Here is an 18,612-nt window from a genome sequence, read left to right as displayed (position 1 = left end):
GGAAAAACAAGTCTATTTTCCTTCAGCCAGCTTGGATATTGCTCTTTTCTTCAAAGGGACAAAGGTAAATCAGTCACATACCTGCCTGTAATTTGGCCAGAGGGGGAGGCCTTCCAGAGGCCTCTCAGGGAGTTTGGATGGTGTGGCGCTCCAAGCCCAAGCATAAGATAGAAAGAGTTCACTGTCTGGCCTCCTGTACTCAGGACAGCACCTGAAATCTAATAGGTGCTCACTAAATGGATGGATGAACGAATGAATAAAGGAGTGCCACTCCATCCTTCATGATCTCAGGAGAAAGGCGCCTCACTTTAAGCCAATCCAATATAAGAAAATCTACATTTACAACCCAGATGAATTATCTATCTTCTGCTTTACAAAAGGACTCACTTCAGGATACGGGAACATAGTGACATTTCTTTGTACTTAGAAAAGGATTTACTGCCAGGCGCAGTGGCTCATGCCTGTAATCCCAGCACTTTGGGAGGCCAAGGCGGGCGGATCACCTGAGGTCAGGAGTTCAAGACCAGCCTGACCAACACTGTGAAACCCCATCTCTACTGAAAAGACAAAGTTAGCCGTGCATGGTGGTGGGCGTCTGTAATCCCAGCTACTTGGGAGACTGAGGCAGGAGAATCGCTTGAACCCAGGAGGTGGAGGTTGCAGTGAGCCAAGATCACGCCATTGCACTCCAGCCGGGGCAACAAGATCGAGACTCCATCTCAAAAAAAAAAAAAAAAAAAGAAAAGAAAAGAAAAGAAAAAAGAAAAAATGAAAGGATTTGATTCCCCCAACAACTTTTCCAGAACAGGGGCCTTTGCACACAGCCAGGGAAGTGCTATATGAGGCATAATCCTGACGCTAATGCTCACCTTTTCCTCCCACCAAAAATAGAGCCCTGTGCACCCTAAAGGGATTCTTCTTCATTTTCTGCCCAGTTGGACTCCACTAGGGGAGGATGAAGACAATTAATCGACAGAGGGTCTAGTCAAGCAAATGCTTGGGGACAAAAAGCCAAAAGCATTTTAAATACCTCGGCCAGACAGCAAAGTAAAAAAATTAAAATCAGGGCGGGCATGGTGGCTCACGCCTGTAATCCCAGCACTTTGGGAGGCTGAGGCGGGTATATCACGAGGGTCAAGAGATCAAGACCATCCTGGCCAACATGGTGAAACCCCATCTCTACTAAAAATACAACAAATTAGTTGGGCATGATGGTGGGCACCTGTAATCCCAGCTAGTTGGGAGGCTGAGGCAGGACAATCAGTTGAACCTAGGAGGCGGAGGTTGCAGTGAGCCAAGATTGTGCCATTGCACTCCAGCCTGGTGACAGAGCAAGACTCCATCTCAGAAATAAATACATACATACATACATACATACATCAGAAGTCCATGTAAATATATCTAGGTGTAGGGGCTGAGGAGGTAGAACAGTGGAGGAAAAAGTTTTCCCAGCCTCCAGTCTCCATGCTCGGGTGCTCCCTGCAGCCACCCTACCAGCCTACCCAGTGGTTCCTGGAGATTTGGCAGGGAGGCACACAGGCATGAAAAATGAGAGCCAAACACTCAGTCCAAGGCATCCAAACAGCCCGAGGTTGGCTGCACAACATTAGGAATGTACTAAATGGGCCGGGAGCTGTAGCTCACGCCTATAATCCCAGCACCTTGGGAGGTCAAGGCGGATGGATCACTTGAGGTCAGGAGTTGGAGACCAGCCTGGCCAATACAGTGAAACCTACCTCTACTAAAAATATAAAATTAGCCAGGCATGGTGGCGCACACCTATAGTCGTAGCTACTCAGGAGGCTGAGGCAGGATAATCACTTGACCCTGGGAGACAGAGGTTGCAGTGATCTGAGATCATACCACTGCACTCCAGCCTGGGTAACAGTAAGATTTGTCTCAGAAAAAAAAAAAAAAAAAGTACTAAATCCCACTGAATTTTTCACTTTATTTTTTTTTTTTAATTAATTATTTTTTGAAACGGAGTCTCGCTCTGTCACCCAGGCTGGAGTGCAGTGGTGTGATCTCGGCTCATTGCAAACTCTACCTCTTGCGTTCAAGCAATTCTCCTGCCTCAGCCTCCCGAGTAGCTGGGATTACAGGCGTGCACCACCACGGTCCAGCTAACTTTTGTATTTTTAGTAGAGACGGGGTTTCACCATGTTGGTCAGGCTGGTCTCCAATTCCTGACCTCAAGTGATCCACCCGCCTTGGCCTCCCAAAGTGCTGGGATTACAGGCGTGAGCCACCACACCCGGCCTGAATTGTTCACTTTAAAATGATTATGCTAGGTAAATTTTACCTCAATTTTTAAAAAAGTCCCTGAGTGTTGTCCTCTCACACAACCTACAAACAGCCTTTGGGCCTAAGTGCCCCTGCTTCTTGAGAGCCTGCTGACTCCCACCAGTGCCTGCCTCCCTGGGGTGGTAGGCCAAGTTCCCAGGCTGCCTTTGCATGGAAAAGAGCTGGTGTACTTTATAGCAACCCATTGGCTCCTGATTCCCATTATTAAGCCAGTTCCATGCCCATAAATTGAGCAAAAGGTCTAAATGAAGACTGGGCGTGGTGGCTCACACTTGTAATCCCAGCACTTTGGGAGGCCAAGGCGGGAGGGAGGATGGCTTGAGCCCAGGAGTTCCAGACCAGCCTGGGCAACATAGCAACACCCCGTATCTCGACAAAAAGATAAAATACAAAATTAGTTGGGACCGGTGGCACACACCTGTGGTCCTAGCCACTTGGGAGGCTGAGGCAGGAGGATTGCTTGAGCCCAAGAGTTTGAAACTGCACTGAGCTATGATTGTACCACTGCACTCCAGCCTGGGTGATACAGCGAGACCCTGTCTCTAGTAATTTTTAACAAATCTAAATAAAGGTGCTCAGCCAGGACAAGTTAGGAAGTGCTGGAGTCTCTAGCCTTGGCAACACAGCAAGACTCTGTCTCAAATATATATAGACACATATACATACACACACACACACACACCCCACATATCTGAAATACTAGAGTTAAGGAAAGTCTCCTCTGGGGTTGGGCGCGGTGGCTCACGCCTATAATCCCAGCACTTTGGGAGGCCGAGGAGGGCAGATCACGAGGTCAGGAGATCGAGACCATCCTGGCTAACACGGTGAAACCCCGTCTCTATTAAAAATACAAAAAAATTAGCCGGGCGTGGTGGCGGGTGCCTGTAGTCCCAGGTACTTGGGAGGCTGAGGTAGGAGAATGGCGTGAACCCAGGAGGCGGAGGTTGCAGTGAGCTGAGATTGCGTCACTGCACTCCAGCCTGGGCGACACAGGGAGACTCCATCTCAAAAAAAAAAAAAAAAAAAAAAAAAAGTCTTCTTTGAATTCTGCAACATAGACTGGCATTCAAGTTAGTTTCAGGAGGTGTCAAAAAGCTGGCTAGCAGAAGTTCAAGACCAGCCTGGCCAACACGGCAAAACCCTGTCTCTACTAAAAATTCAAAAATTAGCCAGTCATGGTGGCAAATGCCTGTAATCCCAGCTACTCAGGAGGCTGAGGAACGAGAATCGCTTAACCCAGGAGGTGGAGGTTGCAGTGAGCCAAGATCACGCCACTGCATTCCAGCCTGGGAGACAGAGCAAGACTCCATCTCCAAAAACAAAACAAAACCAAAAGATAGCTAGTAGTTGGGATGAGGAGACAGAAAGATAAGAGAAACATGTTTATTTCTCTCTCTCTCTCTCTCTTTTTTTTTTTTTTTTGAGACACTGTCTCACTCTGTTGCCCAGGCTGGAGTGCAGTCACCATACCTGGCTAACTTTTTAATTTTTTTTTTTGCAGAGACAAGGTCTCCGTATGTTGCCCAGGCTGGTCTCAAACTCCTGGCCTCAAGCAATTCTCCCACCTCAGTCTCCCAAAGTGCTGGGACCACAGGCATAAGCCACTGCACCCAGCCTATTTCTCATTTTTTAACTACTTAAAATGGTCTCCACATTCCAACTCCTTTGGGGTTTTGGAGAAGGGATTGGGGAAGCAAAGAGTTCATCTGCTTACTAAGGTGGTCAGAGTGGTATTTGGATCTAGGAGCCCCGAGAGCCTCAGGACAGCAGTTTCTAGCCTAAGGAGGCCTCGGGACTAGACCAGTTTCTCAAAGACAGAGCTGTGTGTGGTGCCTTTGTCATATCAAGATGTCTGGATGCTTGCTGGTCTCAGATTTTCCTGGGAATCCAGTGGAGTGCAGATAGCACGTGTATGTGTCTAAGAGAGAGTGCATGTGTGCACAGCATGTGGGAGGGAGCCACCAATGGTGGCTTGCCCCGAGCCCTGCACCCCTAGGGATGGTTCAGCTAAGGGGAGCAACAGTCACCACTGGCCCAGGACAAATGACTGAATGAACATTCCAAGGCTGCTCTGCCTCTCAAGGACAGGGGCTTGGGAACCCAGAGCTGGAGGGAGGGAAAACAGAAAAGGCAGCCATCCTGTCCCCGGCCTGGGAGAGGCTAGTCAGGCTGTACAGGCCTGAGACCTGTGCTCCAAGGTTTAGTCAGCTCAACTGAGACGTGGGTGGAGGCTGGCTGAGCAGGAGTCAAGATCTCCCACAACAGCCTCCCATTAGTCCCCCTCACCCCCTATCTAGTCCTCGCCTTCCATAAGAGCCTTTAGTTAGGTCCTCTTTGTTTCTTCCTCCATTATCAACTACTTAACCTTTGTCGGATAAACAAATGAGCCCCTGGTTGGGAGCCTGGAACCATATATCTGGGGGTGTAGTGGTTCGGGACTAACTAGGGCCAAAGCCTGGGTGAGAAGAGGGAGCAGCCTTGGGCCAATCCTTAGTCCTGTTGGCTCCTGGCCAGAGAGGGGTTCTAACCATAATACAAACACTGCAGCCTCCAAGGAGGTTCAGAGATAAACTCCCAGCTGCTCTGCAGCTCAGGCAGTCTGAAGAAGTCACTGTTAGAGCAAGGGCCAAACTGTGATGTCAATAAGAGGCGGGGTTCCTTTATTCAGAGGTCAAGTCTGAGGAGATTCCTACTGAGCATGCCCAAGCTAGTCTCCCCTCCTTCCCTCCTCCCCCTGCCCAACTCAGTAGAGCTATCTAACTGCAGACAAACAGCTGCTATCCACTAATGAGAAAATAAATGCATGTTGGCTTGTGGTCCTTGCCATGGGCCTCAACACCAGACACTTTCCAGAAGGGGCAGGTGAGGGAGGAAAAGAAAGGAATGGAAGAAAGGGGGACCCTGGGATGCAGAGGGAACACCACAGTTCCCACAGGCAAGGGCTGTAAAGAATGAAGCTTCGGGAAGCATCCCAGGGGTTCTACTTTGATTACAAGCAAGAAATTGCAAACACATAAGCAAAATGCTAAGTATCACTTCGTTGCAACTGACATCCCATTCAAAGCACAGGTCAACACATTCTGTCCCCCAGCTAGGTCTGCTAGTGGGGCTGCTGCCCTCACACAGAGGCCCACCCTAGATCCCTATCTACGAAATAGTTCCCTGTGGGCTCCCAGGGCCCTGAAGAGGATGCACACATTTGCAGTAAGGGGATAAGAGGAAGTGGCCTTTGGACTTTTTCAAGCAAACTGAGATTCTTGAGATCTTTGAAGGAAAGCAGGTGAAGAGTGCAGATGGCCCTCATGGGAGCTGTTCAAGGTGGAAGGAGATGAAGAGGATGTCCTCACAAGTTCAGGAATCAGAGGCTGGCCCCAAGGACAACAGTGTCAAGTCTGGACCACACTTACCACTGAGAAAGCGCTTCATGGTGTCGCTGCTGGCCAGCTTCATGGCTGTCTGACCCGAGTAGGTAGCCAGTGTGGGATCGGCCCCATAGGACAGTAGGAGCCAGATGGTCTCCAGGTTGTCGTTGACCACCGCGTCATGAACTGGCCTATGGAGGTGATACAGGATGAGGATAACAGGGCCCAAGTGGGAACTGGGGTGTCTAGACTTAAGGCTACCGCACCAGGGGAAAACACTGAGCTGACCCCAGGTAACCTTGGTGTAATATGGTTTAAGACTTAGGACAGGGGAACCACCTGTAGCCTTGCCACTCTCCACTACCATCTCCCCAACTCCTCCTCTGTCTGCACCCCCTTTTCCTCCCTGCCATTACTCTCTCTCTGACGTTCCCCCGACATCTTGGGACAGTTCCCATGGCACAGTGGAGCTCTATTGGTAGTTGTGGAGTTCACTAGAGAATGGGTCCTTGACCTACAATAGAGTTCAGGCAGCTGCAGGGAGCCGGGCGCGGTGGCTCACGCCTGTCATCCCAGCACTTCGGGAGGCCAAAGCGGGTGGATCACTTGAGGTCAAGAGTTTGAGACCAGCCTGGCCAAAATGGTGAAACCCCATTTCTATTAAAAATACAAAAATTAGCCAGGCATCACAGCGGGCACCCATAGTCCCAGCTACTTGGAAGGCTGAGGCAGGAGAATCCCTTGAACCCGGGAGGCAGAGGTTGCAGTGAGCCAAGATTGTGCCACTGCATACCAGCCGGGGCAACAGAGCGAGACTCTATCTCAAAAAAAAAAAAGGGGGTGGGGGGCAGCTGTAGAGGGATACGAACTGCAGGCCCTGGGTGACTCCCTGAGAGCAGAGATGAGCAGAATGGTTCCACACGCCAGGCAGAACCCAAGTGGAGCCCCCTCCTGCATCTGCAGCTCCTGTCTCTAAGTTGCCCAGGAAGTAGGCTCTCTGGTAGAACAGAGGAGAATGGGTACAATTTCTCCAAGACACAGCAGGTATATTTTTCTTACAGTGTCTAGAGATCAAATTTTAAAAATCAAATCTGGATATTACCCTCAGGTCAACCTCCCAGTTCCTACTCTGTCTGAGACAGGTCCCCCACCAGGATGAGTTGAGGGAAGGCCGAGTGGTCTTCCTGGTGACAGCTGCACATGATGCGATGATCCCTAGACAACCGCAGCCTCCCCTTAGTAACTGATGTGGTCTGACCATCTGGGAACTAACTCATTGGCTCCTGCCCTAAACTGGTTCCCTCTCGAGCCTATAGAAGTCTTTCCAAAACTCCTCCTGTCAAGGCCTCTCTGCAACTCACAGTCTGGTGTGCTATGAAGGTTCAGGTTGAGGCAAGGTCTTTATTTTTTTACTTTTTATTTTTTATTTTTTTTGAGACGGAGTCTCACTCTGTCACCTAGGCTGGAGTGCAATGGTGTGGTCTCAGCTCACTGTAACCTCCGCCTCCTGGGTTCAAGCAATTCTCCTGCCTCAGCCTCCTGAGTAGCTGGGACTACAGGCGCGTGCCACCACACCCAACTAATTTTTGTATTTTTAGTAAAGATGGGATTTCACTATGTTGGCCAGGCTGGTCTTGAACTGCAGACCTCATGATCCGCCCGCCTTGGCCTCCCAAAGTGCTGGGATTACAGGCGTGAGCCACCATGCCCTGCCAGCAGCAGGCAAGGTCTTTTGAGAGAGAGGCTGAGCTGGGAGTGAGGGCAGGACTCGGGGGAGATGTAGCCCTCTTGCCTCGTGCCGTCCTGCGCGCTGCAGTTCACGTTGGCCCCGTGCTCCAGCAGGATGTTCAAGATGTCGGTCCAACCCCGGGAACAAGCCTCATGCAGGGCTGTGTAGCCAGCATTGTCACGGTGATTCACGTCCTCACTGTCTTTCTGGAGGCAGTAGAGAACAACATCCTGTGGGGACAGGGACAACTCCATGAGCAAAGAGAGGGCTAATTCTTGAACTTATAGAACCCTGAGACTCAAAGCTCCCCAAATATCTGAGGAGTCTCAGAGCCTGCTCTTTATAGCAGGGACACACCTCAAAATCTTTCATTAACAACATCAGTCCTGAGCCACTACTGCCAGCGCCCCAGCTCTGGGCTGTTTCCTTGGCAGCAGAGAGACTTTTTTTTTTTTTTTTTTTTTTTTCCCGAGACAGAGTCTCACTCTGTTGCCCAGGTTGGAGTGCAGTGGTGCGATCTCTGCTCACTGCAGACTCTGCCTCCTGGGTTCGAGTGATTCTCCTGCCTCAGCCTCCCAAGTAGCTGGGACTACAGGCGCACACCACCATGCCTGGCTAATTTTTGTATTTTTAATAGAGACGGGGTTTTACTATGTTGGCCAGGCTGGTCTTGAGCTCCTGACCTCAGGTGATCCGCCCACCTTGGCCTCCCAAAGTGCTAGGATTACAGGCGTGAGCCACCGTGCCTGGCCTGGAAAGACATTTTTTTATGGCCAAGGACACTCATCTGGGTGGTGGTATTTGAGGTGAGGTCCTCAGAGAGGCTGACCTGCCCACCCAGAGCTCAAGCACTCAGATCTTGACTCCCTGAGCCTGGCAAGCCAGCCCCAGACCAGGGAAATGAGATGTGGTGGACAGCACAGTTTCTGGTGGCAATTCAAGAATAAGGAAGACAATTGTTTTAAGGACTATCCCTGGATGCGGGTCTCGGCAGGACCAGTGTTCAAGCCAGGACAGTCAGTTCTAGCCCTCCCCTCAAATCAGGGTAATCCAACAGGCCAGGTGCAGTGGCTCATGCCTGTAATCCCAGCACTTTGGGAGGCCGAGGCGGGCAGATCACCTGAGGTCAGGAGTTTGAGACCAGCCTAGCTAACATGGCGAAACCCCCTCTCTACTAAAAATACAAAAATTAGCCTGGTGTGATGGCAGGTGCCTGTAATCCCAACTACTCAGGAGGCTGAGGCAGGAGAATCCCTTGAACCCAGGAGGTGGAGGTTGCAGTGAGCCGAGATCGCGCCATTGCACACCAGCCTAGGCGACAGAGCAAGACTCCATCTCAGAAAAAAAAAAAAAAAAAAAAAAAAAAAAGGATAATCCAATACTGCCATTCATCCACACTTTAATGACTGCCTTCCTTGGGTTGAGATGATGAAAGGACTACAGGTGGGACCCCAGGGACTTGCAGCACCCTAGCTAGCATGGGCTGAAGCTGGGTGAACGAGGTGAGGAGGGGAGAGGCCGGCAGCATTAATGGCTGCCTGGCTTTCCAAACAATGGCCCCACAGCTACACCACTGCCAGTCCTCTCTGGGGCACTGGGGAGATGGGCCACTCCACCTTTCTGCCTGACAGCTCACAGGCTAGCTGGCTAGAGTGACTGTGTGTGCAGCCTGTGTCGGGGGTGCTGCTGCCTGTATATAGAAACTGTCAAGCTCCTTTACCTGGGAGAAAGCATAAGGCTTCCCACCCTCCTCACCAGTGCAGATGTTTGCCTTTTCCCCAAGGCCTAAGAGGGCTCCTTCCACCCTCCCTGACAGGCTGCCTTAGTGCTCCAGCCCTGTCCCATTGGCCCCTCCGATGGTTTCCTGTTTGCTGGTTTTGCCCAGGGTACAAGACAATTAAATTAACCTTGACGGCAGGGATTGGTCTTCATTTTTGTTTTAGGTCTCCCTTGGCAGCTATCCAGGCACCCACACTAGGTGCTTATGAAAGATGGGCTGCTTGCCAGTGAGACACTGTCACGTCAGCTCCCCAGGGCTGACCAGTCTGGCTGGGCGCGGGGCTGGTGTGAAACAAGTCAGGTATAGGGATGGAAAGCCTTAAAACAAAAGGTACACTCTGTAACTAACCCAGCAACTCCACTGCTAGGAGCAAACCCTGAGGAAATAATCCATATGGTAGGTAAAGATACACACTCAACAAAAAGTGGGGAACAATGGAAACGTCCAAGGTGTAACTGAATTATGGTGAATGAGTCAGTCTTCCACCTACCCCGGCACTTGGGAATCAAAAGACCTTGGTTTGAATTCAGACTCATATACGTAGTAGTTGAGTGATCTTGGACATATCATTGAACACTGCAAAGCCTTGATTTTCTCACCTATAAAATGGGGATAATAAATCTACTCCCTCGGCTTACTGTGAAGATTAAATAATATAAAGTAATCAGGCTCTTAACATGACAAAAGAAGTGCTCAATAAATGCCAGCTTCCTTTCTTGCCTTTTTTCTAATCTATAGGGAAGTAGTATAAGGTGGGGTTAGCTCAGCCTCGCCCCTCAAACATGATCCTGGCCCCTCTGAGAGGCAGAAATGAGGGGAAGCTGGAGGAGGAGATGAAGAGTGAGCAATAAATCACCCCTTGTTCCTTTCTGAGTTGGGAAACCACCATACAGAGAAATTCAAGACAACGTGGATATCCAAAAATTGCGTTCCTGGTCTAGGAATATACTGCATGATACCGTTTCAATTGCATTTATCCCAAATTGACATTCAAACAAGTTTGCATTCTCACACACTGAGATCCGAGTGATGAGGGGCAAGGCAGTCCCAGGGCAATCTGGGGTGTAGCGGGAGGCCAGCGTGGGTTCAAGCACCAGAAGAGCCCATGGAGAAAAGCTTCTTCATAGATGCTCAGACCAACGGCGCCCTGTGGTCGGTGGAGAATTCCCTTACCTTATAGCCAAGACGTGCCGCCCTCTGCAGGAGGGTCTCACCAGCATTTTTGTTCACTATGAGCCGACGTGCCTCTGGGGGGATCTGCCGAGCTGTAGGTGACTCCGAGGCCTCCTCTGAGCTGGCACTTCGGGACTTAGAGGGTGTACATGGTTCTGTGGGTTTCACTGGGGTGGGAGATTTGGGAGATCGTGTCTTCTGCTGGCTCCAGCGACCTTTGCCCTGGAAAGCAGAGATGCAGTCCTAGGTCAGGTCAGGCCAGGCAGCTTATCCATCCACCAGGGTCATCACTGCCTTCAGCGGCCAAGGCCATCTCACCTTATCTGTGTCCATGCTGTACTTTGCTTACACTACCCCAAATGGCCGAGACTACTGTCAGGTTTGAGGCCAGAGGCTGGGCCAGGCGCTAACCATGTGAAGTCTCTCCAGGATCAATACAGGTTCCCATGAGTTTCTAGCCGGTGGGGAGATATGAAGAGGCTCAAATGCTCAACCCCATAAACCAAGGAATGCCACGGGAATTGTAAATCAGAGATTGAGGGGATATCCCAGCTTCTCTCAAGACTCTGCATGCCTTCTTTACCTGCCTCAATCACCATTTATTGAGGCTTTTACAAGTCCTGTCTGTAAATAGGCAGAAGCAAACTCTGAGAGTGAAGAGAAATGAGACAGCTATCTTTTTTTTGAGACCGAGTCTCACTTTGTCACTGAGGCTGGAGTGCAGTGGTGTGATCTCTGTTCACTGCAACCTCTGCCTCCCAGGTTCAAGGGATTCTCCTCCCTGAGCCTCCTGAGTAGCTGGGATTACAGGCATGTGCCACCACGCCCAGCTAATTTTTGCATTTTTAGTAGAGACGGGGTTTCGCCATATTGGCCAGGCTGGTCTCGAACTCCTGACTGCAAGTGATCCGCCTGCCTTGGCCTCCCAAAGTGCTGGGATTACAGGCATGAGCCACCATGCCAGGCCAGCTATCTTTGACTAGTCACAGCTGCTAAAGCTTCACACTTGTAGCAAAAAACCTTCCTTCCACATCCAGCCCTCACAGAATGTTCCCATCTTCCATCACACTGTGTCCCCATATCATACTCAGACCCCCCTGGGGTGGCAGAAAGATCTAACGCAGACCTGGGTTTGAACCTTGTCTCTGCCATCCCCTAGCTACAAGATCTGGGGCAAGGCCCTCCCTCTCCGAGCCCCATTTTCTTCCTTGCAGGGTCTCTGAGATAATGAACAGGGAACAGGGTAGGTGCTCACAAAATACTAGGAGAGGCTGGGAGTGGTGGCTCATGCCTGTAATCCCAGCAGTTTGGGAGGCTAAGGCAGGCAGATCAGTTGAGGGCAGGAGTTCAAGACCAGCCTGGTCAACACAGTGAAACTCAGTCTCTACTAAAAATACAAAAAATGAGCTGGGTGTGGTGGTGCACGCCTGTAGTCCCAGCTACTCGGGAGGCTGAAGCATGAGAATCGCTTCAGCCCGGGAGGGAGAGGTTGCAGTAAGCCAAGACTGCAGCACTGCACTCCAGCCTGGGTGACGGAGTAAGACTCTGTTTCAAAAAAAAAAAAAAAAAAAAAAAAAAAAAAAAAAAAAAGAAAAGAAAAGAAAAGAAAGAAAGAAAAAAATGCCAGGCATGGTGGCTCACACCTGTAATCCCAGCAATTTGGGAGGTTGAAGCGGTTGGATAACCTGATGTCAGGAGTTCGAGTCTAGCCTGGCCAACATGGTGAAACCCCATCTCTACTAAAAGTACAAAAAATTAGTCGGGAGTGGTGGCAGGTACCTGTAATCCCAGCTATTCCAGAGACTAAGGCAGGAGAATTACTTAAACCTGGGAGGCGGAGGTTGCAGTGAGCCCAGATAGAGCCATTGCATTCCAGCCTGGGCAACAAGAGCGAAACTCCACCTCAAAAAATAATAATTAATAAATAAATAAAAGAGATTCTCAACCTGGAGTTGATGCTATAATTGGATGAAGCTTTGGGGGGCACTGGGAGAGGTGGCATACTTTGCATGTGGGAGAGACAGGAATCACTGGGGAAGGCCAGAGGGTAGACTGTGGGAGTCAGCCTCTAAGATGGCCCCAATGATCCCCTGATCTTCATGCTCTTATGTACCCTCCTCCTACAGTAAGTAGGGCTGACCCGTGTAACCAACAGGAGACTGCAGAAATGACAGTAGGTGCCTTCTGAGGCTAGGGTCTAAAAGACACTGTGGTTTCTGCCTTGCTGTCTTTTGGATCACTCACTGTGGGGAAAGCCAGCTGCCGTGTCCTGGGGACCCTTGAGCAGCCCGTTGGAGAGATCCATGGGGCAGGGAGAGGAGGCCTCCTGCCAACAACCAGCATCAATATGCCAGCCATTCGAGCAAGCTACCCCAGCAGCAGATCCTCCAGTCATGCCCTCAGAGGAATACTGCCCTGGCTGACACCTGACTGCAACCTCACGAGAGACCCCAAGCCAGGTCCAGCTAAGCCCCTGAATTCCTGACCCCAAGAAACTGTGTGAGATAACATATGCTTATTGTTGTGTAAAGCTGCTAAGTTGTGTAGTCATTTGTTATACCCCAATAGATAACTAGTATTTCCGACTTATCCAAACCCCTCAGAACATCAAGGTCTCACTTCAATCCTCTGTCTTCTACCATATTCCACAACACTCTAGGCCCTCTTCCTCTGTGTAGCCAGAATACCAAGTCTGAACCACGTAATCTGATGCCTCACTTTCTTCTTTCCATCCAGTTTCATGCATAAGTCTCACCTCTCCTGCTAGATTTTAAGCTCCTTGGGGACAGGGTTCATATTGTCATCATTTTTCTGTTCCTTACAGCACTTAACTCAGGGCTGGACACATTATTATTATTATTTATTATTTTTTGAGACAGAGTCTCGCTCTGTCACCCAGGCTGGAGTGTAATGGCACGATCTCGGCTCACTGCCTTCAAGCAATTCTCCTGCCTCAGCCTCCCAAGTAGCTGGGACTAAAGGCACCCACCACCACGCCCGGTTAATTTTTGTACTTTTAGTAGAGACAAGGTTTCACCATGTTGCCCAAGCTGCTCTCAAACTCCCGATCTCAAGTGATCCACCTGCTTCAGCCTCCCAAAGTGCTGGGATTACAGGCGTGAGCCACCATACCTGGCCACATTATTACAACAAATATTTGTTGACCTGTTTCAAGCCAGCTGTATACAGAGCCCTGGATGGCCAGAACAGTTGCCTAAAAAGATATTGAGTCAGGGAAGGAGCAGTAGAGAAGAGAAGATGAGGGCTCAAGGCATTTGTTTCCTCTGGTTAATCCCAAGACAGCGAGAAGCCATGATCAGTCCCCATCCTGAAAGGGCAGAGAGGTATAAGCCTTAGCAGGAAGGCACTAGCTATGAGGGTACAATGCTGCTTTATCTCCAGGAGGATAGAGTGTACAATGGCAGGACTGGAGGATGCTGGGTAAAGTACCAGGGTTTCGCTAAGCCAAGCCAGGAACCAAAGGGTGACTCTCCTTTCTGGGGGCCAAAGCTGCCAGAAAGCAGCAGCGAGGCAAGTTGCCTGGGAGGGGGAGGAGCAAGAACAAGTGGGGGACCCCTCCCCCCTCCTTCCCCCTGGCTCTGAGCCCCTGTGGGAAGAAGCCCTTGGCCAATGCCCCGCTTTTAGTGTTGCAGGAGCGTTCCCCGCCCTCCCCCACCCTTGCTTCCTGCTACAAAGCCCCATGCCATGGGGGCAACCGGAGCAGGTGGTGGTGGCTGGGAGAGAAAGGAAGGTGGGAGGGAGAAAGGAAGGTCATGGGGAGGGGCAAAAACCTCTCCAGGAGAACACTGCAGCAGACACACTGCCAGGCAGAATAACCAGACAGAAGCATGTGAGTGTGCTGCTGAATCTTGGGCGCTGGTTACCTTTGTGTGGGCTGAGGCCATCCATCTGAGTGTCTGGGGAGGAACGGGGGAAGGGGAGGGGAAGCAGGAGCCTGTGACGCCCACCTTTTCCCAGTGCTGCTTGTGGTGGCGGCATTTTCTGTCCAACTGCCCCCCTCCCCCAGTGTCTCCCAGATACAAACAGAAGCCACCCAATTCAGAGCCTGAGAGACATATGGAACGAGCCAGGGATCCAGAGGCAGACAGGCCTATTTCACATCCCAACTGCATCACTCAGGAAACCCAGTAACCTCACACCAGTCCCTTAACCTCCTTGAGCCTCAGTTTCCTCACTACAAAATGAGTATAATAAAGGTGCCTACCTCCCAAGTGCCACTGTGGGAATTAAGAGCGATAATGTGAATGAACTGCTTGGCACAGACCAGAGTTCCCTGCTCTTTCCCTGGGCCCCTGTCCTCCCACTCTGGGGGGTCAAGGGAATGAATGTTGCTACCCTGCCATGCCATGCTTCTATTCCCTCATTCTTGCTTCCGTCCGAAGCACAATGATGCACAGCAACCCTCGGAGAGTACTTTATGGTTATCAAAGCCTGTCACAGACATTGCTTCCTTTGTTCCCCCAAGCACCCTTATGAGACAGAAAGGGCAAGAAGCAGCAGCTCCATTCTTCAAGATGAGGAAATAAGCTTGAGTCTTGTCTGAGCTGGAAAGAGGTTCTGGGAGGGGGAAGGGGAAAGGAGGGGAGACGAGCACCTGGGGCTCCCACCTCTTGCCAGTGCCATTCGGGGATCCCAGTAAGAATCATGACCACCAAAGCACTAGGCGTGATGGCTCACGCCTGTAATTCCAGCACTTTGGGAGGCCAAGTCAGGTGGATCACTCGAGCTCAGGAGTTCGAGATCAGCCTGGCCAACATGGTGATTTTTTGCATTTTTGTACTAAAAATACAAAAAATAGCTGGGCGTGGTGGCGGGCGCCTGTAATCCCAGCTACTCACAAGGCTGAGGCACGAGAATCGCTTGAACCCGGGAGGCGGAGGTTGCAGTGAGCCGAGATCGTGCCACTGCACTCCAACTTGGGCGACAGCGCATGACTCTCTCTCAAAAAAGAGTGAGAGAGAGAAAAAAAAAGAAGAATCATGACCACCAAAACAAGCTGAAGATGGGCTTTTGTTTTTGGCTGTCAATGACAAATACATATTATGAGTATACATTTGAACCTGGACCCTCACTTCTCTCAAATGTAAAGTTCACCCAGGTTGAGGACTGATTTTTTCTAAGGTTACAACATGCAACCTAACACCAATGGCATGAACATCAGACCCAAAAGAGATGTTGATTTGGGATGAGGGTTTTAGGAATGCTTGCCTGGCCGTTGATTGGTAACTGCCCACTCACTGCCTCCTATGCTTCCATGAGAAGCTAACGAACTGGGGAGCAGGGGAAGGGAGAAGTAGCTAGAATCTGGGCCCCAGTGGAATTCCTTCAGCCTCACCCTCAATCAACCTTTGTCTGGACCTTACAATCCTTCCTCCTACAAGTTGTTTTCTACCTTGATTGACTCAGAATGTCTCATGATTGGTTTCCAGTAAGTTAAACCCAGACAAAAGCTTCTTGATTGGATGTTAACAAGCTACTCAGGCTAACATCCTGCCATATTCTTTAATTCTTCCTTAACTCAAAGAAGATCTAAAGATTGTAGAGGAAAAGTCATCATGGGCCAGAACTTATAGTTAACTATAACTTTAGTTCCCATTCTTCAAATCCACCCCCAACCCTTCGAGAACTAGTTTGAGAATGCCTTACTAAATATGGGTTAATTTGATCCTCCCCATATCCCCCCATCCCTCCCTCCCTCCTGCCTCCTCTGCCCACCTCCCACACACACACCTTATACAATACCCCTTGATGGCTACGCACCTTTACCTCTTCTGAGACGGTTGCCATGTGCTTGGTCTTGCACTTTCGTTTTCCTGATGGCTTTTCTGAATTTTCAAGGCAGGCTGGCTCCTCCAGGTTATTTGGGAGGAAACCATTTGGTGAATCCGAGATCCCCTGGGCTTTGTTGGGCAAGAGAAGGTTCCTGTTCCTGAGGCGGTGCTCCAAACTTTGGGAGGAGGAAGTCTTCTGCTTACGGGCCTTTAAATCTGAAGGCAAGAAACAGGAAAAGAACGGACGTCAAAGAAATGGAACACAGAAAAGCAATGCCTTCCTCTAAGATGAATCAGAGGACTTTGGGGATTAGAACTGCAGTGCAAAGTTGTATAACTATCAGCTATCGATATCCAGTGCAGTCCTGACTATTCCACTAAATGCCTCTTGAATGAACATACCATACCTCAACATCGAAGTCCCTCCTCTACAAGCAGGAGACAGCTCCCAGCCCTGCCAGCAGGGGGCGGCCCATCTGGCTAGCCCTAAGATGAGGGTAATTTTAATAGGATTTTACCCAGAGCAAATCAGAATTTCTTTTCACTTTTTTCCCCATTCCCTTTGTCTCTTTCTCCAGTCCCATATGAAAGCAAATCTGGCGGTCCTGCTGACATTAAGTATCAAGTACATGGGGAACACGGAGGAAAAGGTAGAAGGCTGCCTTCATGGCCTCAGCTCTACTCACCTGACTGTCCCATTTGTCACTCTCCGAGGACACAAAAATCAAAGCTACAGGAACTCCCTGAAACTAGAAGGTACCATGAGCCTACTTAGCTGGCAGTCAAAGGCAGAAACCTGCTGCCCTTTCTGGGTGAAAATCAAGTCACTGGTGTCACTAGAACACACCAGCAACATCTCTAATTTAGCCACAGCTTGCTGAACAAAGCACATTCTAATTTCAAAAAGGCCTGCTGGGAACTCCATTATCAAGAGCTTCATCCCACAGGGTCTGTCCTAACCCTGTGTGTAGGGGCGACTGATTGTGTGTTTAGCCTCATCTCTCAAGATTAGTGCTGCTTGGCTTGGCCGTCAATTGTGTGATTGGCTGGGCTCAAGTCCTAATTGCTCTGAGCCTCAGTTGCCATATCTGTAAAATGGGGAGAATATAATCTACATCACAAGAGTGGTATGAGAATGAAATAAGGTAATACATGCAAAATCCCTTTCAAAAAGTGTTATAACAAGTAAGGCATCATTATTCTGTTATTTAAGCACAAGCTCTTGAGGTGGACCCATGCCCGTGTGTTTTCCTCTCCACGAAATGAACACCATGCCTAGCAATTAGTGAAATGAAGGGACTGAGATTGAAGAGTTCTCAACTCGCCTCCCCCAACCCTGACATGGGCTCTCACATGTGACATTGCCAAAGGCAGATCCAGATGTGAGAGCCATCATTCCAGCATGAGGAGTTGGCTGCAGCTTATGTACAGTTCCTGGAAGGCCAGCTGTCATGCCACCCCTTTCTCCCAACTAGCCTCAGCCCACTAGTGGGGCCCCATAGCCTGTCCAGGAATTGCATGCAGTACTACATGGTCTCTAATAGCACTTCCAATCAGAATGTTCTAAACTCGGGCTTTTGATGCAACACATTTGGGCTGAGACAAAAGAGGAAGGAACAGAACCATGCCTTGTGAGGACTCCAGGAAACATGAAGAAGTCGTATTACAGTGTTCAATGCTACAGGCAAAGAAACAGCCCACCTTGTTTATCCAGGGCAGGGCAGGCTCGGGTGTTTATTCAATTACAGAGAAGTGAAGGCTTTATAAGTAGCCTACAAAGGACCAGACAGCGGAGGTGGCAGGTGTGTGAGTGGAAGTGGCTCTGCCTACCTGCTCTGCGGGTCAAGAAGGGACATAACCAAAACCAGGATGAAAAGAAAGTCAGGAGGCTCAGACAGAAGTGTAACCTGCCTCATTTTGGCCTTTGCCAAATTCCTGCACGAAGATGCCATCATCAGATCTGGAGGAAAGTGACCAGACCACGTGCCAAATCCAGCTGCCTCAATGCAAAACCCTTAGACACATCCATGGAGGAAGAATGACCTACGTTCCAACAACTGAAGCTCCCCCCAAATCAAGTAGGATGCCTTGATTGGTGGTGTTCTCTGCATTACTGGAGGTGTGTTCATGAAAAGGCTGGCTGGCTACCTGTCAAGAATGCTGTGGAGATCTCTATCTCTGCATTGGGTGGCAAACTGGACCAGGCAACCTTGAAGGTCCTTCTGGTTCCAAGTGCCAATACGTTCCACAGGAAGCTTCCATGCTAGGAAACCAGGTGCCATTAGAGAAGATTAGGTGATACACAAAAGCTCCTCTTCATCCTAACACAAGTGGCTGAGGCCAACAGCTTGACAACTTATTCCTGATCAATCTATTATTGCTCTAGCAGAAGAAAGAGAAAATTGTTCCCACTCTGTCACATAGTTGATGAAAATTAGCTCAATTACTCTCTTGAACGTAGAGATGGGTATC

General features: G+C 49.8%; 1 protein-coding gene across 19 annotated transcripts in view; it reads right to left on the bottom strand.

Moving 5' to 3' along the window:
• Window positions 1–18,612, bottom strand: part of BCORL1 (BCL6 corepressor like 1) — a 77,601-nt gene that overhangs the window by 12,556 nt on the left and 46,433 nt on the right. For 18 of the 19 annotated variants that reach the window (XM_065538476.2, XM_065538480.2, XM_074029175.1 and 15 more), the window contains 4 exons: window positions 16,130–16,356; window positions 10,349–10,570; window positions 7,459–7,625; window positions 5,712–5,857 (listed from right to left, as the gene is read on the bottom strand). In XM_065538476.2, coding sequence (XP_065394548.1) covers window positions 5,712–5,857; window positions 7,459–7,625; window positions 10,349–10,570; window positions 16,130–16,356 — 762 coding nt within the window. The remainder of the gene's footprint in view (window positions 1–5,711; window positions 5,858–7,458; window positions 7,626–10,348; window positions 10,571–16,129; window positions 16,357–18,612) is intronic. The other variant, XM_065538483.2, reaches the window with a different exon arrangement.

Source organism: Macaca fascicularis, chromosome X, assembly GCF_037993035.2.
Source record: "Macaca fascicularis isolate 582-1 chromosome X, T2T-MFA8v1.1".
Classification (NCBI taxonomy): Eukaryota; Metazoa; Chordata; class Mammalia; order Primates; family Cercopithecidae; genus Macaca; species Macaca fascicularis.
This window is presented reverse-complemented; position numbering and strand designations above follow the sequence as displayed.